Source organism: Trematomus bernacchii, unplaced genomic scaffold (assembly GCF_902827165.1).
Source record: "Trematomus bernacchii unplaced genomic scaffold, fTreBer1.1, whole genome shotgun sequence".
NCBI lineage: Eukaryota > Metazoa > Chordata > Actinopteri > Perciformes > Nototheniidae > Trematomus > Trematomus bernacchii.
The window spans coordinates 546,636-571,458 of record NW_022987547.1 but is presented as its reverse complement, the minus strand read 5'-3'; the positions used below and the strand labels follow the sequence as shown (position 1 = coordinate 571,458).

Sequence of the window (24,823 nt, the reverse complement as noted above, 5' to 3'; positions counted from 1 at the left end):
ACGGGCACTGAATGTTGCACCGCCCCTTTTACCCACAACCCCTGTGCTTCCCACTCTGCCCTCATTATTCTCCCCCCTATCTGTCTCTCGCGTGCACGCATGGCACAAAGACCGAACCTTGGATGCAATGCACTGTTCTACAGTATGCCCCAGAGTCCTTTGCAGTGCAGTTAGAGGAAATAATATCAAAATGATGAGCCCGAACACGACCCATAATCGCACCATGACACGTTAGCCTTTCCTTGGAAACGAGTGTCCTGGTACAACAGATGAATGACTTATGTGAACAGTTTGCATGGCGCTAGTGTCTCCACTGCGATTTCCAACCGCATGGCAGCAGATACTGTAAGCATTAGCACCTTAGCTTAGCATCGGGAATGGGCAGGACCTCGCAGTGGAGCTAGACAGAGGAGCCCTCATGCTGATTGGCCAGTTGTAAATTAAACAAAGTCAAGATGGCCGCTCTGGTTGGTTTAAACGTTGCTGAAGGCGGAGTTAAGAAGAAAAGGCCTTTTCTGTCTATCACACAGCGCTGCTACATTGCACCTCAGTCCCTCTGTAATGTTTACTGAATGCTACTTTGACTGGTGGGACTAGCACCTGAATGACCCCCCCCCTCCCCTCCCAAATTCTAACCTCCCCCTGCCCATATGGTGTTTTAACCCTGAAAATGATTTGGACAAAAAAACAAATGTTGTGGCTATTGCTGATTTCCTTCAACAGAACAATGCTTTTCCCAAGGTAAGTACTGCTGTTGACAGTTTTAATATAAACTTAAGTCATTGAGGACACAGAAGACTTATTAAAAATCCTGTCTGCCGTCAATAACACACATTTGGATGGTCCAAAGTTGATATTATCTGACCACTAAACCCCAAATTGTAGTCACTTGAATATCAGCTGGTCTGTCCAAATACTGGAACTAAGACTTCTTATTTATTTATTTTATTTTAGTTAGGGATATAATCTCCTCAGTTAAGTGTTCACATATTTAACACCGGCACGGCAGCGAGTTCCTAATTGGGATGCTGTTTTTCCCCCTTATTTTTCATTTAAGCCACAGTGAATGCCATGGAGAGGACTGAGCTCAAGATCAACCTCATATCTGAACAGCTGGGTCTGAGCTGGGCAGGTTAGTTCTTTAAATATCAAACAAGCTTTGTATTTCTCTGTCTTTGTAGCTCTCTTTTATTTACCTACCTGTCCTTTTGTCAGAGTTGGCACGTGAGCTTCAGTTTGGTGTGGACGACATTAACAGGATCCGTGTGGAGAATCCCAACTCGCTGCTGGACCAAAGCTCCGCCCTGCTTAACCTGTGGGCCGGCAGGGAAGGCAAAAGAGCCAAGAGTAAGTCCCATACTACTGTTTATCTCTTGGAAATGAGAAATGATCAGTACAAATGAACTGCTGTAAGGCACAGATGTTGATTGCTACTGGTTTGTTATCCCCGTTAGGCGTAAGCTGGTGGGGAGACCATTTGTTTCTGTGTATGGCTATCTGTCAACAGCTAATCTTGCTTATTACTGGACCCATCAGCCTAATAATTGTTGTGCTCATTTATAACTTTACAATCAAGGGCCTCTTTGGGTGGCAGTGATTCACACTTTTTAAAAACCTATTTTAATCAAATCAAATCAAGTTTTATTTATATAGCACATTTTAAAAACGATCTTTGGTCGAGCCAAAGTGCTATACATGCAATAAAAACACTTTACTGCGATAGCAAAACAGAAGACAATAAATTACAACAGCAAATATAAAAATCAAACACAGGGAAATGTCAGGAGTCGTGCTCCGCTCTGACTAGAAGGCCAGGGAGAAGAAGTGAGTCTTTAGTGTAGATCTGGGCTGACCTCACATGGAGGGGCAGAGTGTTCCAGAGCCTGGGGCCAGCTGCTGCGAAGGCTCTGTGACCTCGGGTTTTGAGCCTGGTCTTGGGCACTACCAGCAGCAGCTGGTCAGCCGACCTTAAGGCTCTGGCTGGGGTGTAGCGATGGAGGAGTTCAGCTATATAGGCCGGAGCCAGCCCATTTAGGGCTTTGAAAACAAATAAAAGGAGTTTAAAATCAATTCTGAACCGAATTGGGAGCCAGTGTAGTGAGGCCAGAATTGGGGTGATGTGGTCACGCTTTTTATGGCCTGTGAGACGGTCAGTTAATGCCTGTTTTATTTAGTGAATGTCTACTTTTTTGGCCTTTGTTACGGCTCAAAAACTGCCACCCATAGAACAGATGTAAGCTGGAGCAGCTAAGGATTAATTCCATATTCTATATGATGTGATCCACTACAGTTAGACATGTTACAAATGAGTAAATCCCCATTCCGTGAGTCTGTTTTTGTCTATTCAATTGTCAGATTGTCTTTTTGACGAAACATAATGCTCTCTAAAATATATGTTTGACTTCCCTGTCCACGTCCCATACCTCCCTGTTTGTCTCCCTGTCTCTGTTACCTGTCTCCCACCCCACTCACTGTGTTTCCCTCTCAGTGGAGAGCCTCTACACGGCTCTGAAGACCATCGATCGTGCCGACATCATAACCTCTCTGGAGGGTCAGCCTCAACAGCTGGTGCCCGGGTCTTTAGAGGTGGGGGCCTGCCGACTCAGCGACCGCGACTCCACCCTGCTGTCCCCCAGCGTCCTCAATGGTGAGACACACAAACACGTCAAACATCACAGAAGACGTCAACTATTTATATCCTTATCAATGAACAGTGAATTAGCCCGCTATATTGAAACAGCAACTTAGAAATAATGTCATCTTTTATTTAGTCTTAGCGCCTTGTTACCCTAAAGTCAGTCCATCTCCAAGGTTAGATCATTTGACTTTGCCTTGTATAGCAAGTTATAAATCCATTTCTATTATGAGACTAGAATACAATTCCCCATTCAGGGTATGTTTGAATAATGCCAAAATGTGATTGTAAATAGGGCTGGACAATTTGAAGGAAAAACAAATTGCCATTACTTTATATTTGAACTGATATTACAATTGATTACGATTTCCGACATTAGGATTTTGATAATTTTTTATTATCATTGAAAAATATATTAAATGATTAATTTAATTATATTCTTCAAGATGATCTGTAGAATGCGATTTTCAGGGCAGTATTCCTCTGCAGCTTTAAATTACTTTTTTCAATATATTATTTAACAGTTTAATTATGCGGCCCTAATTGTCATTCATTAAAAGTGTTGAGGTTAATATATGGAATGAATACTCAGTATATTCGTGGTGGGACTGATGTCTGATTGTTCAATGATGTGATCAAAAAAAGGAACATTTCAACTTAAGACAGAATTTGGATGCAAACTTAATAGGAGGCTAGGTTACTTCAATTGAGTAAGCTATTTGATGTACTTGGTAGTTTTTGATCAAAGATGATTTCAAAAATGCTTATTAATTCAAGATGTTTCACTTGAGAAGCTTGTGATTCTACCATTATTTCACAATTATTATTGCCCCTAGAATGTGTTCACTCAAACAAATATATTGGTCACAACAGTTGGTATATTCAGCTCTACTTAAAACCGTAGAAAAAATTCTTAAACAGGAGTTTTGGTACCAGCCGTTTTACTTTGTTTCTGTTGCTCCACAAGAGGTCACGGACAAAAGGCCAACGCGCCATGTGCGCAAGCCCCGAGTTATTAGACCCCCGTTTTTCAGAAGGGGTAAGTTGAAGGGGAGTCGGGCTGCATGGTGGTTTGCTGCTCATGACATGATGATGATGATGATGATGATGATTGGTAATGAAGCTGAGATGATGTTTCTGAGGTCTGAGGAATGGTGTCATTCTCCCACCATGAACCCAGCCTTCTGCAGCATGCACTAACACCGCCTCTGTGCACTCCTCACTGGGCCACTGCCATTTATTACACCTCATACTGGAGCCCTAAACATGACGCTTTGATTCTTCTTACCTCATATGAGAAACACTCACATTTGCTATAACTGACATCATTTTAAAAGTAATAAACAAGTCAACACTTGGGTCATTTCTGATTTTCAATTTAGTATGTTTGAGATTGTTTAGATTACATGTGTGTCTCTGTGAGTGTGTGCACACATACATGCCTGTGTGTGTGTGTGTATGTGTGTGTGCATACATGTGTGTCTGGGATGGTGCACTACTCCCAGACTCCCAAAAGTGGTTCACAGATGATAGTGTGCTCTGGGCCTTCATACCTTGTTTCTCTCTTCTTTCTTTCTTTCTCTCTTTCTTTCACTGGGAATGAGACAGACATATTTAGTTTGATTGACAGCTGACATTGCAACACAACTGCAATGCTCTGGCCGTCTCAAAGTGTCTCCTTTGCTCAGGACAGTCTCTCTCTCTCTCTCTCTTTCCGTCCTTCCTTCAGTCTGTCTCTGAACCTGTGACATGTCATATCCGCTGCCCAGCCGCCCTGCTCCTCCTCCTCCTCTTCCTCCCCTCTCCTGCTCTTCTTCCTCACAGCTCTTCCTGTCCGACCTCTGACCTCATATGACCTCATGTTGACCTCTGGGCCTCCTCCTTCTCTTGCCATCTTATTCTCCTGCGCTCCTCCCTCGTTCAGTCGAGTGGGGACCCTCTCCTCCTCCTCCTCCTCCTCTCTCAATCAGCTCTGTTTGTGTACTACAGTGTGTGCATGTGCATGCCGCATGCTTTGCTGTTACTGTGTGTGTGTGTGTGTGTGTGTGTGTGTGTGTGTGTGTGTGTGTGTGTGTGTGTGTGTGTGTGTGTGTGTGTGTGTGTGTGTGTGTGTGTGTGTGTGTGTGTGTGTGTGTGTGTGTGTGTGTGTGTGTGTGTGTGTGTGTGTGTGTGTGTGTGTGTGTGTGTGTGTGTGTGTGTGTTTCAGTTTCAGACCTGGGTTTAGTTAATAGTAGCTAAATGTGTTATTTATCAAAGAAAATAACTTTAATTTGTTCCTGCTTGCAAAGATTTGATTTGCATGTATATGATAATTGTTTTCAAACAGGAAGTCTTTGAATTTCCTTGCAAGACAAAGTGTTCTTAGTATTATATTTTTTTGTATTTGTAAAAAAGGTCTTAAAATACAGTTGTACCCAGGTCTCCTTTAGATGGTTTGGTGTGAACAGTGACTGGGACTAGTGAGTTTCCTGAAAACAATGAACTGCTTTTGATTCTGACATCTTTATGTGCATGGCATGCTTTCAATGTACAGTCTAAAATGTTTTCTCTGTTCAATGGGTGTATTTCAGTCTTGTTTTTTAATGCTTTATTAACAAACAAATGTGTGTTTTTTTGTAATTCTTAACCTGTAAAATAAATGTTGTTGTGTTTAATGCTACGCTGTAACATGGTCAGCTGCATAGTACATAATGTTCTATGTACAATGTTGCTGTGGCACGATGTCTTTCATCCATGGGCAAAGTGAATCACATTCCTCAGTGTTAGATCCATGGGACTATACTTTTTCTCTCTTATTATAAATATCTGAATTTTTCTTCATCAAAATCAGTCTACAGTACATCCCGACATTAAAAGAGACAGTTTACTTTTTTTGTGTGGGTTTTGTAGTAGGTACCTTTGCAAAGTCCGTGTTTTACCTACAGCAGCTGGAAGTTTGGTAAAGCAGAGAAAAATACTGGTATGGAAGCTAAGCGATGTACTGCTTTGCACAGGTCGATGTATTTTAGCCACCAAAAGAAAACAGCCAGACATTTGAACTTGCAGAACACAGAAATCTCAGCTGTAGACCAGCAGGGAGTCTGGTGCCTTTAAAGAGAGAAGATTATATCTGTATTTGTCATCATACAAAGTACACATTTCCTTGGCAACTCTCACTGTAGTAAAAAATAGACACAATAAATAAACAAGAGTGGTAAAAGCAGAGGTAGTAGCGATGACAGTGCAACGAGATCAAATTCAGTGTCAATGTGCATATTTACACTTACAGTCTAAATATATATTAGTAAAATAGCCATAAGTATGTCTAAATAGTAGTGCTTGCAGTATGGAATCGATGGATAGTATAATGGCTTCAGAAGATGCTGTCTGACTGCAAATTAAAGAGGACAAATCTAAATATAGCATACACCTAAACTGATAAAGATATATTGTTTTACATGGCAAGACATATTTTCTGCCATAGCAAAACAGTGCTTTATTTCCCTGCTCTGTTTCTCTAAACTGCCATCTGCTGTAGGCAATACACTGACTATGTATAAGTACCTCATACAACCCCACTTCAAACAATCAGAGCTATTAATTAGATTTGTATAATTGATGTTTTGCCCATGTGTGATGACGGACTCCCCGTTAACATTGTCTAAACGTTATCTGCCAGCAGGGATATTGCTGCGAGGTGTGTTTGTGTGTTGGTTTGGGTGTGTGTGATGATTTTTGTGCATTTGAGGCTCACCTGTGGGCTAGAAGTGTGTGTCCTCATCTACATATAAGTGCAGTTTTGTGAATGTGTGTGTGTAAAGTGGTGGTGTGCTGTGCAGTGTGTTTGTTTTCTTGTGCTATGACAATCTCTGTGGAGTTTCTTTGTGCTTCACCACATCCTGTGCCTTTGACACCTGTGTGTGTGTGTGTCTGTGTATGTGTGTGTTCTAAATAGCAGGAGCGAAGGGAAAGGCTAACCCAGATTCATCTAACTCATTCTAACTCTCATTCTAATGCTCACTCATTCCTCCCTGTTCCCCTCATTCTGACGCCACATCCCATCATCCTAACCCTCTACCATCCCAGAAACACACACACATGCTTACTCACATTTAATCCATACACACATAAACTCTGAGAGACAACTACTCAGTAAAGAGGTATTTCACCCATTAATACATATTTTGTATTGACCATAGATTTTATGGCTTGCGTTCTATTTGCAACAATTTGGCCAGAAATGATTTAAATCTGAAATTAGAAAACGTCAGGTAAGGTAGATTTTGCTATTTTGTATCACTCGATCATTTTCTTACAAAAGCTGGACATTACCGGATATATATGTATATGAGTTTGAAATGAGTCCTGTCGTAGGATAATGTTAATTATGGACCATATACAGCTAGCTACGTTCTTTCGTAGTGTTCCACAGCTACATTACGGCAGGTTTGATTAGATAAATGTTATGTATTTTCTCAAGTAAGCATTCTTTTCTTTCATATTCCTTCAAATGAAGGCTTATTGCCTAGTACGTTTTCACTGACTAGGAAATGTATTGGTGTTTGGTGCATACAATACACATTCACAGGAACTTAAATTACAAGGAAAGTGCAAGGTCGAGGACAAAACATAGAACAAAATGAATATATATGTAATAGACCATGAAAATATAAAAAATATACTGTACAAAATTATTATAACAAATGTGTACAACCATGATCAAAATCTGTTTTTTAAATGTATTTGATTTTGCAAAATAACTATACTGTAGTTGATCTAATTGAAGCACAGCAGTGTGAACGCGTCCTCACATTCATTCTGGGTGAAGTACTCCGTTACTGTTCAGTTTTGCCTTATTTCATTCATCTGAACTCATTGATGAAACATTTTTACTCGGAGTAATCAGGCTTCCCCGATCCAAACAGGTCACATGTACACACAACTGACAAAGTATTGCTGTCTTCAAATATCACCAATGAAAAACACAGATTGTTAGATTATAAGGTTCATTCACTTTTCGTTTACCACGTCTTGATGTAGAACTCATATCATAGATAATGAATGAAAATGCCTTCAATCATATTATTAAAGGAAACAAAAGAAAAAACACAAGCGGTGGAAACAAATCCTACATATCTTAAAAATTAATTAATAAGATAATGTACTAAAATATTTCAATTAAATACCTTTTAGAATAAATTCACAAACATATTTAACTGTATTTACTTTTAACCAAAACTATCTAACTTTTGATATGCGCCAAAAAGTATATTTTAGTGAACAATTGACAAAGTATCACTGAATATAATGTGTGTTTGTGTAGTATAATGTGTGTGTGTGTGTGTGTGTGTGTGTGTCTGTCCTTGTGTATTTTACTGGTTTAATCAAGCTCTTTTTTTCTTTATAAGTAGCTAATTATAGTTCTATAAAGAAAGTTGTTAAACATATTTTGTTATCGCAAAAATATATATTATTCATTTACTATTAGTTCATAAAAGTAATCTTCCTGAATCTGAAGATTGCAAAATGTGATCAATTCAGTATTAAAAATGACCCTTAAGAATCAAATATAGACCAAGTTGTAAAACGGCCTTCATTATTTGGCATAATCAGTTAAAAAATCTCTTTGTCTAATGTGTGTGTACGTGTGTGTTAGTGTGTGTGGCCTTTATTTGGATGCCTGGGATGCAGACACAAGCAAACGCATGCCTCTTATGATGCAAGAGCCACAGTATCTTGCATTCAGCAGAATCTGCAAGATGCTACTGACTCCCAATCAGAACCGTGTGAAATGGGTTGGAACGATAATAGATGGTCAAAAACATTGAATAAAGCTTTGATCCTTGTATCACAGCTTATTACAAATGTAATGTACAGCACACAGCCTAATCCTTTATTAGTTAACACTCAACAGTTATCTAAAGAAGAACACAATTCAAATGCTTTTTTTAATTAAATCAACACATCTGTGATGGACATATTTCAAATGTAAAGTACGTACTTTAACTACTTTTATTTTAATATAGGTTGTATTAAACCACTATATATGAACATTTAAAATAATCAGCCTATTTTAACCATGGCTACTTAAATCCAATTGCCACTTTTTCCTCAGATGTTACTTATGATACATTTATATCGTGCCAACCCCAGGATTCATATGCTGTATAACTTTAGACTTTTTTGCTTATAAAGAAACAAGTGTATGTTCTGCAGATTCACTTTCTCTCACGGTGGCAAACCAGAGCTCTGCACCCGTCACCTCACGGACAACGGGTGATACAGCAAACCCCTCTGACCCTCACCTCACTCTTATCGCTTTGTCCCAATGCCAATGACCTAAAGTGCTTGAATCAAACCCACAAATATCAATTAGACCAATCAAAATTAAACAAATTAAGATTGTTTTAGAGTGAAAGACAAGTATTCTTCTTTTGCTTAACCTTTCAAACCAAAACATCCTGGCCGAGATTCTTTAAAAATATGGAAGCCCTGAGAGGCAAGTAAAAAAGAAAGTAACAGTCCATTTTTTGTATGTAGGGTCTGAATTGTTTATCTATATCTATAACAGGTGAAAAAAATGTTGGCAGGATAAATCTTTATTTTATTTTTGTTTAAATGTGGAAAAGTGCAGGTAGATGCATTTATGATTTCCTTAGCGGCAAGATAGTGTAGATAAAAAAAAAATACTCACCACAATGTTACATAACCTTTTTTTCAACACTTTATAGTGGATATACTTTGGCCTCTTGTGGTCGAAATGAGTGTTACAACAACAATACATATGCTCTGATTTAAGTCACTTAAATGAATTGAATTGTAATAAATAAACTAAATTGATTCTAGCTTAACATTTATTTTCAAAACATTTTTATTAAAGATTATCTTGTCATAACCTTTTTTAACACATGTTAAGTAATGAACTTATTGGCTTTATAAATCTTGATTCTAGTCCATAGTTGGTATATTGGGACAGGGCTGAGCCCACTGTTTCCTCACAGGTTGGAGAAACAGTCACCCCCCCCCCATCCCATCCTGCCCCGGCTGTGCCTGCGTGGTGTTAGTCTCTCTCTTGTCTCGCCCTGTCTCCCCTCAGGTTATGGGCTGGTGCAGGATGAGATGCTGTCCCCGGCCTCCATGCAGTACAGCCTGCCCTCCCCTCTGGGAGCAGAGCCCTACTGGCAGGAAGTCTCCAGCCTGGAGTGCGCCCCCATCGCCACCACTGAAGAAGACACGTTAATGGAGATGTCCGACGTTCAGGTGTGGCCCGCGGGGGTCAGCCCCTCATTAGTCACGGTGGAGGACTCCTCATTGGACGGCAGCAGTCGTGCCGACGACTCGGAGGGCACCACACTCTCCCTTCCCTACAGCTTGGGGCGCCCAAGCAGCGGGGCCAGCGGCTCCATCATGGAGCTGGAGGAGGAGGAGGAGGAGGAGGAAGAGGAAGAGGAGGAGGAGGAAGGGGAGGTTGAGGAGGAGGAGGCGCCACAGGAGCCAGCAACTGCTCTGGCAGAATGGGACAGGGTGAGGGCCAGTGGCGCCGTGCCCAAGGTCAACCTGAACGGCCAGCTGGGAGGTCAGAGGTCGGACGGGAGGAGAGGGGAGGTCCTGGCAGCAGGAGGAGGAGGGGGAGAGGGAGGTGTAGAGCTGGGTTCAGTGGAAGGGCTTTCTGTCGTTGCAGGCCAGCAGGTGTACGCCCAGCGGACTGAGATCTCGGGACTGAGTCGAGGGTCGGACCACAACGGGGATAACCGGTACGGTACCTCTTGGCAAATCTACATATGAATCAAGAAACAATAAGAATATATCAATTTGATATTATTTGCTCTCCAGGATGGTGGGAGGCGGAGCGTTTCAGCCTTACCTGGCAGACAAGGACTCGCTGCAGGGCTGGGGGGGCTCGGTGTCGTCGGGGCAGGACGGCAGCGTGCAGGAGACTCTGCTGACCCCGGTGTGTGACACAAGTTACTCTAATGTGCTGCAGGGCATGCAGCCCTTTGACAGGGGGCGGGGCTTCTCTCACCAGGAGGAGGGCCTAAGTGCTTGGAGAGCAGAGGCGGGGCCAGGTCAGGTCGCCGACCATCAGTCGCTTCCTGCGCCTGGAGGGGGAACCTCGTTGAAGACAGTCATTATTTTGTTTTGCAAACAACCATCTTAAATTGTAGTCTCACTTAAGAAGTCAACATCAAAATGCATTTTTCCCAGACCCCGACAACAATGACGTGTTGTGTGTTGCAACACATGTGGAATATCGGCCATGATTAATTATTTTTGGTTCTGTTTTAAATTTCTGACTGCAAACTATTTGTTCTCATGCAAAAGTGGGTACTATGAATTGCTTCTTATATGTACATTGTGTTGTTCTTGTACAGAGAGAAGAGAAAAAGGACTATGCTGCCGAGGTGCGGTTTGTAGACGAACACGGACGCACGCTTGCCAGAAAGGTGCGTCAGTCCTTTTTTCATTGTATACTCTCATATTCCACCACATAGCCCCAAGCCAAATGTTGAAAGCAGATTTGACAACAAAGCCTCTATAATTTGTTGTCAAATCTGAGTTAAGGGTAATTTCAACTCTAAAGAAGGAAGTCATAATTGAATTAAATGTATTTAATCGTTGTGAGTGTGAGACATAACCATCATCGTGTCATTGTTGTCTGTATCTTGGGACTGCAGAGAGCCACATCGGTCGGCTAACGGAGAGACAAGTTTTTTGGTTACATGTAGAGGCTTCAGCAGTTAACTGGTCCGAGTCTTGTTTCCTTCCCTCCTCCCTGCCTCCTTGCTCCAGGTGGGGGTGGATGAGAGAAAGGGCGCTCAGTCAGCGCAGCGCACCAGTCTGCGGAGAGTTAAACACTGAAATACAAATACTGCCCGGTCCTCCAGGTACGGGACACACAACAAGCACGAGTGCATCCCAGTGCTTGGACAGAGCCTATACAGCAACATATCAGACTTAAAAGTCTCTCACTTGCTGTTCCATTTCTGTGCAAAATTAGAATTTGGGCATAAATGATTTGGCATTCAATTAAACTTTTTGTTTTATTTTGGAAGGGCAAATTCACTTTTTCTGGGTTTTGTTTGTAAATGCTGTTTGTCTCTTTTTTTTCTAGGACCGGAAAGCCACTGCCAAATCATCCTCCACAAAAACACAACCAGAGCGCAGATGGAAATGAGAGGAAGGGGAGGAGAGGAAGCATGAGACAAAGGCCGTTTCTCAATGTCGAGTAAACCTGCTGCAGAGCCACTGTTTCAAGTATACTACGTCATCGAGTGGCGCCGAAGGACTGTTTAAATGCATGTTAAATGCCCAGCATTCTGCGCCACTCGATGACGTAGTATACTTGAAATAGTGGCTCTGTAGCAGGTATACTCGACATTGAGAAACGGCCAAAGACTTAAGAAGTGCAAACTACAAAATGACAAACACAGAAACATCCTCAACGTGTGACCATGGAGCACCATGAAAGAAAAGAGGAGTTCAACTTGTAGTTTTATAACATTTGTAAAGAAAAATATCAACTAGACTAAGGCATGATTCTTCTTCTTCTTCTTCTTCTTCTTTTTACAAAAAAACATAAATGTCAGTAAAACAACCGAGAAAAAAAAACAAAACAAAAAGTGCTTCCTGTGAACTGTAATCGCATGATGACTGCTGGTGCATGCCCTTTGACCTTTTGAACTGTCATTATCTACAAACTGAAGGGGTACAAGGTACGGGGCTGGCCCACGCTGGGGCCTTTTTTAAGGACCCTATTCCCGCCAACAGGAGTTGTGTGTGTCGGCAAGTTGAGTCCAATAAACAAAAAAATATCGATCCCTCGATGGACGGTTCCGTATACAGCTAAGCTCCTGCTGAGCCTACTGATGCTTATTTCACTGTCCCCTATTATTCTCAATGTGATATATGCACTCTATGCTACGTGGACATGTGTCAGTGTGTGTGTATGTGTGCGCGTATTCTCTACCGCATGTGTTTCTTGGCTTGGAGCTGAGCCCTGCCTCATGATTGGCTCTTGAGCCCTGTGATGTCACGGCGGAACAAGAAAAGCCGCCGTGCTCTGCTCCCCCCCCCGCTCGTGAGTGTACCTGTCTGCGTGTGCTGCTAACGTCTTTTCCTTTGTGGATGAAGCTTGTGTGTTTTTCCGTTCCTTCGGTCCACCTTGGTTTTTTAAGTATTTGTCCGACCAATGTGAGTAACATTTTGCCCCTGGTGTTTTCTTTGGATAGGGGTTGGTTGCTTGATTGTATTGTGCAGCGGCTCGACGTCACAAAGATTTCCTCCATCGTGACCTTTTTCTAACTTCTTCCGTCATTTCTCCAAGTAGCGCGCGGCATCTTGATTCACGATCCTTATCAGTAGCCTCAGTCAATATGCAGTTTAAAAAAAATCACAGGCCTCTTTATCAGCATTTATTAGCTCCTACATTTAACGCTGAAAACTTTGCATGTGCTCCCTCTTTATCTGTTTGAAACAGCTGTAGCACCTCACCGTCAACATGTACATTCATTCATTTGAACACAGTGGTTGCATCGTAAACAAGGATTCACCTGAGGGTACAGGGATTTGTAGTTCAATGGTAGCAGGCGTAAAATAGCATCTTGCTACGAGAGTACAACATGGGATTGTGACAGACAGGTAGCACTGTGATTGTCTTATTAACACTGACCCCAGACTCGTGAACTGTGAAGACACACAAACAAAAGCACACGCACATAATCAGAAACATGTGACACAAAATAAAACGTATTGCCTAGTCGGAGTGTCCGATTTTGGAGTTTGCCACAGCAATAATACTTAGCAAGAACAATGAAGATGCTAGCCAGGGTTCTGGAAATGTACATGATTTGGAACAGTGTAGATGACTAAATCTCTGAAAAAGCATTTGAGTTAGGCATCAGTCAGATACAGCTCTAGTATGAGAGGGATTCTTTGTTTTTCAGCACCTAACGTAGCAACAATTACATCAGGTTATGTTACCGTACCGAAAAAAAGGAGTCTGCTGCCGTAACCTAGCTCCATTTGTGTTTTTGATTCATTTCTTTATTATTTTCATACACTGACGTCACTGCAAACCGCCCATCGTCCTCTTCATCTCCAAAGCACTTCCTTTATGCAGAAACCTGACGGGGTCGTACCATAGTAGCACATTTAATGGGACAATATTGAAGTACTGTACATGCTACTGTAGCCTGAATGAGTGAGACGCCGATTGAATGAATGAATGAGCGAGTTCATTAGTTCTACATCACACAAATGCACATGTTTTCATGCCCTGTCCGTGCATACAAGCCTCATCTGATATAGCACATGTTTATTACATATCACACGTTTTCCACTGTTACTCCACTCAGGTTTTCCGTTCTGCTCGGTCAGAATCAAAATGTTTCCTTCCTTTTTAAGTTCCAAGTCCTCCTTTCACAGACGAGTGAGGGACACAAAGCGAGTGTTTCTGAGGAAGACTTTGGTGTTTTGGGCGGGACAGGGATGTAAGGGAGGGGGGCAAGAGCAGGATTGTGTGTGTGTGTGTGGAGAGCTTACTTATAACAAGAAAACATTTTCTTTTCTGGATTATGAGAAAAGTATTAGAGAAGGGATTCTGTCTATCAGGTGCGCCACCTGTACGCTAACATGTAGTTGGTATTAATCCATTTTGAAAATTAAGATATTCGATGTGGCCACCCAAAAAAGATATATGGCTGAAGTTTATTTTAATGTAATTCTTCTGCTTCCTTCCTGAACGATAACTTAGATTTGCAATTTGAATCAAACAAGTCAGTGAGCCTTTGTAGTAACATCAGTACAACTCCAGTGTGTGTGTGTGTGTGTGTGTGTGTGTGTGTGTGTGTGTGTGTGTGTGTGTGTGTGTGTGTGTGTGTGTGTGTGTGTGTGTGTGTGTGTGTGTGTGTGTGTGTGTGTGTGTGTGTGTGTGTGTGTGTGTGTGTGTGTGTGTGTGTGTGTGTGTGTGTGTGTGTGTGTGTGTGTGGTGTGTGTGTGTGTGTGTGTGTTTGTTTTGATTGGTTTGAAACCTTGTTGGATCAGGGGGAAGAAAAGAGAGTTTTAACCAGACTTGTGACCTGAGAGGACGTGTAACCTATGGCGATGTATTTAAAAAAAAAAAGAGTATTGTAAAATTAACTGTGGCGAAAGAATAGAGATCACCTATACTCCTTTAGAATGGATACATGACAATGTAAACGCAATATCATATTAATCTATCCTAAGGAATGCAACTGCGCACATGCAGAAAAAAATCCGTTTTTATGAAAATATGTGTATAAATATATGACAAAATATATTTAATTAGAATGCTATGCACCCTCATAGAGTTGTTATGGATGTTCTTTAAGCATTATCTAGAGTAGGCCAACGCCCACATCATGGGGAATGTAGAGGCTTCGTAGCTATGACCACTTGTTTTATTTTATTTTGTATTGTCCTGGAGAGAGGATAAACAAACGTGAATATGTATACAAGCCTTTCAATCAGAATCATTCTGACATATGTATAGATCATCTTACCCTGTACACCAGCTCAAACCATTTACAAGACTTAATAAACAAAGATGTGACATTAATGTGGTGTCCTGTTTTTTGTAAAATGGGAAATGAGTGCAGCTTTTATATATATTTTTATATTCAATAACATTCCTACATTGACTATTGGGAGTTTAAAGTGCTATAGCTTTTATGGTGTTTTCTTTATTTTCATTAATGCTTTATGTTATGGGTCTAACATATCAAAACCATACAAAATGCTTTTTTTATTTTATTAGCAATTTGATTTATATTATAGAACTGCTCCAAATACATATAGGTTTTTATAGTATTTCTTGTTGTAGATTGTATTGGTTGTATAGATTGATGCTTACCATATAAATTATACCATAGAAAACCATTTTTTTAAATATTTAAAAATATTATGAATTTGTTGTTTTTTAAAGTAGGCCTACACATAATATTTGTACTTCATAATACAATCGTTGGGTATTTTAATGGATGTTTCCTATGACTACAAATATTTTTTTAATTACATGAAAAAGTTTTTTTGCATGTAATTTTATAACAAAATTGTATTTTTGTTCTTTATATCACTGTGAATACTTTTTTATTAAGGATTGAAGTTGTATCTGTGATTGATAGAGCAGCCTGCAGATCCGGAAGAAATAAAACCTCCTCGTGTTGTGATTGGCTGGAAAGGGGGCGTCCACATGTTGTTTTGAAGGAGGTTCCTGGAATGTTTTGGACCTTCTCTGACCACGTGGAGGCTCAAGGTAACTTCTCAGCGTCACTGCGTGTTGAGCACCTGACGCAGATAGCCCTGTCTGTGGCCTTTAAGTATTATTAAAACAGAACCGTGTTGTGAGACATGTCCGCGGCAGGCCAGCCCACCAGGAGCCAGAACATCCCGGCCGTGAGACGGGTCACCATCCACGATGCTGCCCACATGCCGCAGGACTACTCCACGACCCCCGGGGGGACTCTGTTCAGCACTACGCCAGGAGGTAACGAAGAACTGGGTCTTGTTATTGGGTTTAACATAGTTTAAATACTATATGCATTAAGAGAAAGATCAGTAATGAAAGGGGGGGGCATTTAAAGGGACACTTACATGGAAAATCTGCACGACATTTCTGAAGAATGTCACGTTGATCCTGAAACCAGCATTTCAACATGTATTTAGTTATAGGGAGATTCATTGAGAGTTACTTCCCTTTCTCACAAACGCCCTGATCACGTTCACACAGGCTGTGTTCAAAAACACTCGTTTTTTATATTATTTTCTGCAGCTGCCCTAAGGAAGTATGTACTGTATGCAGTATGCATACTACGGCCCAATCGCAAACCACGTCCTACACCCTACCCCTTACCCCTACACACTACCCCTCCGTGACGGAGTGAACTCCGTGGAGTGACACTCGCAGATCAACGAGGCTCCCTCCTGTCAGATGGAGGGAGTAAATACAGCAGCAAGCTTTGGGACAAACTCCCCTCTCTCCGGTAGAAACAGGAAATGCCGTAACTGTATGTGACAACGGTTTCAAATCAGCATCTCTTAGGCAAAAAAATAAAATTAATAACTAAAATAAAACTCCAAACATCTTTAATTGTGTTACTTTTTTGTAAAGCTCTTAGTTTTAAACCTGATTTTTATAAGCTTCTTAGTTTTTGCAACAATCTGTAAATATACACAACTTTATAATAAAATGCACACATTTACCTTTTTCTATCTAGACTAACCACAGGTATACGATCCTAAGTTAAACAAATATGAGGTTATCATGAGGTTCTTAACATCGCAATTTATCAGTGGATGTTTGCTGGAACTACGGACACACACACACAGCGTTGAGACCGGTCAGGTAGAGAAACCACACCGCTCCACACTCGTTGGTTTGGAACAGCACGGCGGACCCTCAGCACAAACGCGCAAACGGAGGGGTAGGGTGTAGGGGGCGGATTGGGCCTACGTCACAACACTTGGACTTGACCCTCTTGCTCATATCAAAACCACAAAGCATTATGGTTGAGACATGCCAGTAAAGCATGCTGGATGCAAACTGCAAAAATAGTAACAGGATGCACTATTTTTGGCACATACGTTTGACATGCTGCACAGTATGGGAGCATGGGTATTGGAACGCACCACATATTGCACATTCTCACCTGGAAAGGTCATTTTCCCTCCCAAATTCTGTTATTCCGGGGATTGAACCTATGACCTTCTTATCAAATGTTTGCCTATCTGACCTATTAGCCGCCACTTACCATTATGACCCCAAATGTTGCCAGATTTGTATTTTAAACTGCTCCAATTCACACAGTATGTTGGTTAAATGTAATATCTCTGTGTTGCCATAGATTTAAGTGAATGGTTTGTACATTTAAACATTACTCCATGGATTTATATTTGGATACGCTATGGGAAAAAAGTGAATAATCCTACCAGATAATAATAATGTGTTTTATTTATTTCTATATTGTGGCATTTAAACTGTTATTTATAAAGGAAATTTAAAATATTTGATGGTTTTGGCATCGTCTGTGTTCAGTGTGAGTAGGCTGTAGCTGCTCTCACACAATCGAGTATGTTCAAATATAGCCCGTCCTCGGTCCCGTCCTATTTATAGTCTTGTTATTACAGCAGGCTGCTGTTTAGCTGCAGCAACTTGTTTACTAGAGTTTGGCTTCACCAGGACAAGTGTGTTATACTAGAGAGGAAGAACATGCGCTTATAATAACCTCATGTGTTTTAAAAGCAACATATGTTTCCGTGGATACATGCAAGATACTAAAAATGAACAAACTTTCACCTACTTGCCATGAAAACCTAAATTAGATATATATATATATATATATATATATATATATATATATATATATATATATATATATATATATATATATATATATATATATATATATATGTTTTTTGGCTCATCAACCGACTAAAAGCCAGTTTCACACGCATCAACACGCTGAGTTATTGGCCAATTTATTCCGCATGCTTTGCTCATATATCTAATCTTGACACCTTGGGAAATCTCCAGTGTGTTGACAAGAGTGATGCAAAAAAGTGTTTTCACTCTGCTGCGGTGAGAAAGTTACACATGTCGTCCATTATATTTGATAGTGTGTTCTGCCACAGATGAGGGCAGATTTACACAGATAAGACAGAACTGGTGCAGGTACGGTTAGTGGACTGATCTCGGGGACAAAAAGAAATGGGTCATTGGTCATGGGCGTGTGTGCAGTGAACACACAACAGTCCTCTTAAAGGGGAACAAGAAGTACTGCACAATACTGTGGGATGGATGAGGGATCATACATATCTTTAATACTTTCTTTATGTTAATAATGATTGCATTATTTTTCATTTATATTGTGCTATACTTGGAGGTATATTTTGTTAAATTGTATTAGATTGAGTTAAATGCTATTTATTTTGTATTTTATACCTAATAAACAAGTTACCAGTTTTAAATGTATGCTTCTACATCTTCTTGAATATATTTTAATAATGTTTCCACTGGTAACAAATGTTAAATGTGGAGATTAGTTGCTTAGATTTTTGTTTAAATTAATAATAATAATAATATATTTTATTTAGAGGCACCTTTCAAAGCACCCAAGGACACCTTACAATTCAGAAATGATTCTATATTTATCTTTTTCGAACTGGTTAGAATTCTTCAATGTGGATATTAGCTGCTGAATTGTATTTTATTTCATTTTATTTTTAAGTTAAACTGACTCAAGTGCTATTTAACTGAATGTACACTATGAATACAGCTGTAGCACATTTTTGATCTCCTAAAATTCAACATATCAAAATATATGGACAATAATTAACTTTAGAGTCTTTTCTGCTGCTTCCTACAGGTACCAGAATCATCTACGACAGGAAGTTCCTCCTGCAGTGTCGGACGTCTCCCCTCGCCCGCACCCCCCCCAATCTGCCCGACATCCCCGGGGTCACCAGGCCGCTCAAACCCAACGACAGAAACCAGCCCGAACAGACCCCCCCCCTGCAATAACTCCGACCACAGCCTGCTTACAGAGGAGAGCACAGGTAAACAGATCTGTATATCTAAAAAAGGACATGAGCAGCCATTATCCACTTCCTTCTTCTCACTCCAATGTCTTTTCTTTCTCTTGTAGACGACCAGTTTGAAATGGATATCTGAAGAGCCTCTGCTGCAAGGATAAAAGTGATTCCCAACATTTGTATTTCTTTTTTTTATGTCCAGTGACATAAGAAGCATAGTCTTACTGAGCCAGGTAATCTTCCTTCAGATTCGTTCTGAAAACGAGATGGCATTGTTTTGTTATTGTAATGCTTAATATGTGTAAGAATGTTGTTTTCTTACGAAACAACATGCATGCATAATTGTTTCTTTACTTTGAATAGACTTGACTTTGTATGACCTTTGACATATTTGACAAGTAAGTCAAAGTCTTGTTGAAATTAAACAATCAATATTTTATTTTATGTGATTTGACTCATTTGATGACTTTTAACAGGTCTTAAAATTATTCAATGTTTCACAGATAAATTACTGAAATTATTTGTTGGTTATACGATGTAAATCAAGAGCCAGGGACTCTAAAAGGAGAACACATTTGTAAGCACCCCCTTATGATCGTAACACTGAAGCCTATTCTAACTAGTACTTTTGTTAACATCCAGCAGATACAGAGCAACATTAGCATTCATTTGAGTAATGTTCCTCACCACCTGACCTGCTAAATCTAAGTCTGATATTCAGCTCTGTTTTGGTCGTTGTTACGTCGCTGCACCATGTTCACCATAGCTAACTTTGTTACCTGATGGATACAGTAACTAAGTACATTTACTCAAGTACTGTACTTAATTCCATTTGTAGGGACTTGAGTATTTCCATGTTGTGCTACTTTGTACTTCTACTCCTCTAAATGTCAGAGGTAAATCATGTACTTTTACTCCACTACATGTATTTAATACCTTTAGTTACTTTACAGATTTGATAAATGATGTGAAATATAATCAACTCTTAAATCAGACTTGAGTTACACCTGGAGTAAATTCACAAGCTATCTGCAGTATACAAAGTCATTAAAACTAGCTGCACCTTTACCAGCTTTGATAACACTTGAATGCATCAATCATTATAATCAAAACATATAAAATATGTTATTCTGAAATGTTTACTTTTGGTACTTTTAGTATATTTTGATGCTTGTACTTTTTCTTGAGTAACATTTTGAATGCAGGACTTTTACTTGTAAGAGTATTCCTACACTCTGGTACTTGTACAAGATCTGAGTACTTCTCCCATCTCTGCTGTTTGAAAAGTGTATTTGTAAAACTGATTCCTGGAAACCAGTGTTTATATTTGAACACTCAAATGCCTGCTGTGCCTCATAGCATAGCAACCCTACAAAGTTAGAGGAAATGAGCCACTTTTAGGCTCTTGTAAAAACCCTTAAATAAAAACCATCACACACTTTGTTCTGATAAGAAATAATTGATTGTATTAGTGTACACGTTAAACATACAAGGATCCATGTGACCCGACAACTCAATAAAGTTCAAAGCGCTTCAACCATTCTGACATTTGTAATTTCAATGGCATTAAACATTTCAGTCTTAAATACAAAAAAGAAGAGTTTGTACATAAGACCTGTACAACTACTGTTAGACTTTTCTATAGTGCTTTAGTTAATGACCATGTTTACATTATGTTTCATCTTACTGGATCACACATTACCATAATCAACCCCTCTAAACTTGAATTCATCCATTTTCAATCCAAGGTAAAACTAAGGTCCCCTGATATTTACAAAAAACTACAAATCATTTACAACTCTTGATTTTCCAAATCCATTATTTAGAGCTGTGTCCAGGATAAAGCTTGTCCCTTCCTTCCTGCCAGCTGCCTCTGTCCCAGTGTCAGACTGGACTTCTGTAAAGTGCCTGTGATCCTCCGTCCACTGTGTGTCTCAGTGGCTCAGTTTTAGTGTTGAAGACTTTTCTGGGCCTTCTGCTCGATTCTATTTCACCTTTATCCAAAAGGTTTTCAGGTATTTCGCTCAGTGGCAGCCGCACTCCTCCACCACCATGTTCCCGTGATGCCTCATGACCATCTTCCCCGCCTCGTAGTACAGCATGGAGAGCGGTCCCAGGTGTGTCGGCACACAGGACAGGCACGACACCTTGTCTGGGCGGTGGAGCTTCAGAAGGCTCTGGAAAGATAAAGAGATACAATGATGGATTAGACAACATGTAGGGTATCATTGGTAAAACTCATTACTGGAAACACTATACAAAAAGAGATCTCTTAAACTCAGTCTTACCTGCATGTACGCATGGTTGGTTGGAGTGAAGGTCTCGTCCACTGGGTTGGGGCAGCTCCCCTCACAGCGGTAGGCGTTGTACTGTTTGGGATAGACGATCCACTCGCTCCAGCCGATCTTCTCAAAGTCTACCACCATGCCCACCCTCCTGCAGAGAGGACCCTTCTCCTCCTCCTCTGTGGGCTTGCTGACAGGGGCCGCTTCCGCCACTCCCTCCGTCTGGTGCTGGGTGTGCTGGTGCCTGTTGGCCCTGCGGCTCCTCGGCTTGGAACCAGAGCCAGGGGCCACTCTCTCCCGGTCAAAGCTGACGTACTTGGAGTGCTCTGCTGTGCGGATGAGTGTTGGCATGCGCTGGCTGTTCAGGTTCTGCCTTGAGAAGACCACCATCATGACCCGGTCAGCAGTAAGGTGTTGGACTCCCTCCTGCTCTTCCTCCTCCTCTTCCTCCTGTGTGGTGTGCTCCTGCTGCAGCCAGCGACTGAGCACCCCCGTCATGTTGACCACCTTCCAGGAGGAGGGGGATACCGTGGCACCGGGGTGAGCTTTCAGGCGGCCCAGGAACGTCCTGTTCTCTGAGCAGTGCGTGCCGGAGCAGCGCCCCCTGTGTGAGTGGTAGACGTCCACTGAGGCTCGGGGAGACTCGGTGAAGGCGGACAGGCGGATGCGAAGTTCTGCCAGCTGGATGTTGTCGCTCGCAGACATGGAGGACAGGTCAAAGGTAACGGACCACCTTTTGCCAATCTGCTGGCAGCCTGAAATAAATAAGAGTAAAAAAAATGTGTTAAAATCTTCCATCACTTACTGTAAAGGTGGGGTAAGTTTGAGAAACCGGCTCGAGATACACTTTTTGTTATATTCCATGGAATGCTCTTAACATCCCGATAGCAATAAATATCTTAAGTGCTTTGACAAAAAATCCATAAAGAAATGTCATCTGTGGAAGCCGTAGTACTGTAAAAAGCACGACTTTTGCACTTGTGCACAGATGGAAGGCTGACAGGTAGGCCATCCAGTTATTTTACCCTACCTTTAAAGAATAGAATGCATTTCATTAAATTTGGGACTGCAAAAACAATTTCTCATTAAACATGTGATGATTTGACAGCTTGTATTCCTTATAAGGGAACTGCAAGCATGCCAAAACACATTCATCATTTTTTGATGAGGCAAATGATTAAATTAAGGTGGGTAAAAATAATACAGGTATTTATCAAAAGGAACTGCAGAAATTTAATATTTCTTATATATATATTAAATATATGTATCCGATTTATGATGAAAACTCACTTTTAGCGACCAGGCTGATGACAGAGTCGGAGTCCTGCATGGCAGGGTCCTCGGTCATCGTGTGGCTCAAGCTGTTGGCCAGGGTCTTGGCCCGCTCCTCGGTCAGCACGGTCCGGTAGAGCTGCATCATGTAGAAGGGCAGCCTGCTGCTCTGCTTCCTCTGCAGGATGCGCTTGGAGCCGCCACTCATCCCTCGGAGCAGTGAGTCAGGTTGCATCCCGGGAAAAGGCTGTGCGCCGAGACACACAACCAAATCCACCAGAAGAAGAAGCGCAAAAGATAAATCCATAGGTCCCTTCATAATTCCTTAGTGTGATGTTGTCTCTTCCACAGGTAGATCCCAAATGCTCCAGATGAGATGCTGAGGCCAGGATTTATAGTCCCACCCCTTTCTCCTGACGGTCTTTGAAGAGCTGCCAATCCGGAGGGCGTGTGTGATCCAGGGGGGCGCTCAAAGACTTTAATGTTACATGGGTCGTTGTGTATCGAAACCAATTGCCTTTGTAGTGGTACAAGTGTAAAATGGCACCACTCTGACTGTTGTTGTTTTGGGTTAAAGATCCCTTTGATAAGAAGGCATGACAATAATATCAGTTAAGGAGATTACGAGCTGCATGCGCTGTGATTAATTGGGACGTAACATGGGAGTTAATCAGAATGTTAAACTTACCATCAATATTTGACAAAAGTTAATGGAGATTTCCTTTTCATTTTGCATTTACAATATTGGTAAACGTTTTTATAAAGGCTTATTTGCCATATCTTTTGAAAAGGAACAATCACTTTTTGGCATAGTTAGTATTACTTTAAATATAGTTAATAATTATAAACAAATACAATAACCAGACATATTCAACAAAGACGCTATTTAGAGATACATCTAGTGCTTCTGCTGATGTGTGAAAATTATGTTCCCTCGCTAATTTTGTGGAAATCTTATCTCATTCGTTATGATGGTTTTATTGAATTTCTTTGAATGCTTATTTGTTGTGTTTATTTTTAAACTAAAGGTTTAAATGTTTTATCTAAAGACCTATAATAACAACAATTATAAAATCATTTATATTGATATTGAAACTGGGCAGGAGGGTGTGTGATCATTCTCAACATGCAAAATGTATACATATAAAAAAATATCACGATATGTTTGTCTATTATTATTTTTTTAAATAGATGTTATGTGTATACATTTATCTCAAATACATGGGTTTTTATACTACACATATTTTCAGGTGAGCTGTAATAATCCACAATTTTAATTTTAATAAAAGATGTAATACAGCCACTTTCAGGTTATAATCTGCCATGATAAGTGACAGCAGCATCTTGAAAGGAACATTAATGTGTCGGACATGGCAGATAATCGTTGCCCATTCATAAGTCAAACTGCACACTTGAGCTCAAAGGAAAGCAGAACGTGTTGATAACAAACTACAAAGCCTTGATGAGCATATAAACTTGAAAAGAACCAAATAAATGCCATTAGTGCCATAAGTCTTGTTCTATGAAAGTTCTTAATTGACACGACATGAAACAAACTTTTGTTTGAAACAATATATTGCACGTTTGGAGCAAGAGTGTAACAGAAGTGCAAAACATTAGTACAAAATCAACTGTAGCATATTCACTATAACGAAAACCAAACTTAAAACAATGTGTGTTGCTTCACGGTGTGGAAAGTAACTTTATTTAATTAGGAACTGTAAGTCCATTCAAGTAAAGAACAATTTCGAGTTACTTTTAAGAGGTATACTTCACCTGAATATGTCCATTCTTATGCTTCAAATACTTCTAATCCACTATATTTATTTGACAACATTAGATTCGTTTTTAGATTTACATTATTAATACATACATTATTATAATATTAGGCTTCTCATCAGAATAAAAAATAGTCGAACTGGGCCAATATTTACAAGCTGCAGCTATACATTATAATATTGAGACAAATGTACTTTTAGTTACATTATATTTGTCCTTAAATAAATTGTTGAATTAACTTTTATTCTGTTGTATTGTTACTTTTACTTGAGTAAACCTTCTGTGTTATGAGGTTAAATCTATTACAGCTGTTATAAGAAAGATC

At 40.4% G+C, this 24,823-nt stretch overlaps 3 protein-coding genes across 3 annotated transcripts in view; 2 read left to right on the top strand and 1 right to left on the bottom strand.

Moving 5' to 3' along the window:
- Positions 1–11,853, top strand: part of ank1b (ankyrin 1, erythrocytic b) — a 74,880-nt gene extending 63,027 nt beyond the window's left edge. Inside the window, exons 36-43 of the mRNA XM_034123401.1 lie at positions 1,058–1,132; positions 1,216–1,347; positions 2,489–2,647; positions 9,711–10,368; positions 10,448–10,565; positions 10,987–11,058; positions 11,405–11,499; positions 11,727–11,853. Of these exons, the coding sequence (XP_033979292.1) occupies positions 1,058–1,132; positions 1,216–1,347; positions 2,489–2,647; positions 9,711–10,368; positions 10,448–10,565; positions 10,987–11,058; positions 11,405–11,473 (1,283 nt within the window). The 3' untranslated portion in view covers positions 11,474–11,499; positions 11,727–11,853. The remainder of the gene's footprint in view (positions 1–1,057; positions 1,133–1,215; positions 1,348–2,488; positions 2,648–9,710; positions 10,369–10,447; positions 10,566–10,986; positions 11,059–11,404; positions 11,500–11,726) is intronic.
- A 3,963-nt stretch (positions 11,854–15,816) lies between these two features.
- On the top strand, positions 15,817–19,606 carry LOC117476324 (eukaryotic translation initiation factor 4E-binding protein 2-like). The gene is made up of 3 exons (XM_034122759.1): positions 15,817–16,118; positions 18,997–19,186; positions 19,276–19,606. Exons 1-2 carry the CDS (start codon positions 15,983–15,985, stop codon positions 19,149–19,151), a joined length of 291 nt encoding a protein of 96 aa, XP_033978650.1. The 5' UTR covers positions 15,817–15,982; the 3' UTR covers positions 19,152–19,186; positions 19,276–19,606.
- Positions 19,607–21,186: 1,580 nt separating this feature from the next.
- ndr1 (nodal-related 1) lies at positions 21,187–23,038 on the bottom strand. The gene is made up of 3 exons (XM_034123549.1): positions 22,738–23,038; positions 21,451–22,202; positions 21,187–21,339 (listed from the first exon to the last, which is right to left on the bottom strand). Exons 1-3 carry the CDS (start codon positions 23,036–23,038, stop codon positions 21,187–21,189), a joined length of 1,206 nt encoding a protein of 401 aa, XP_033979440.1.
- Positions 23,039–24,823: the final 1,785 nt, after the last annotated feature.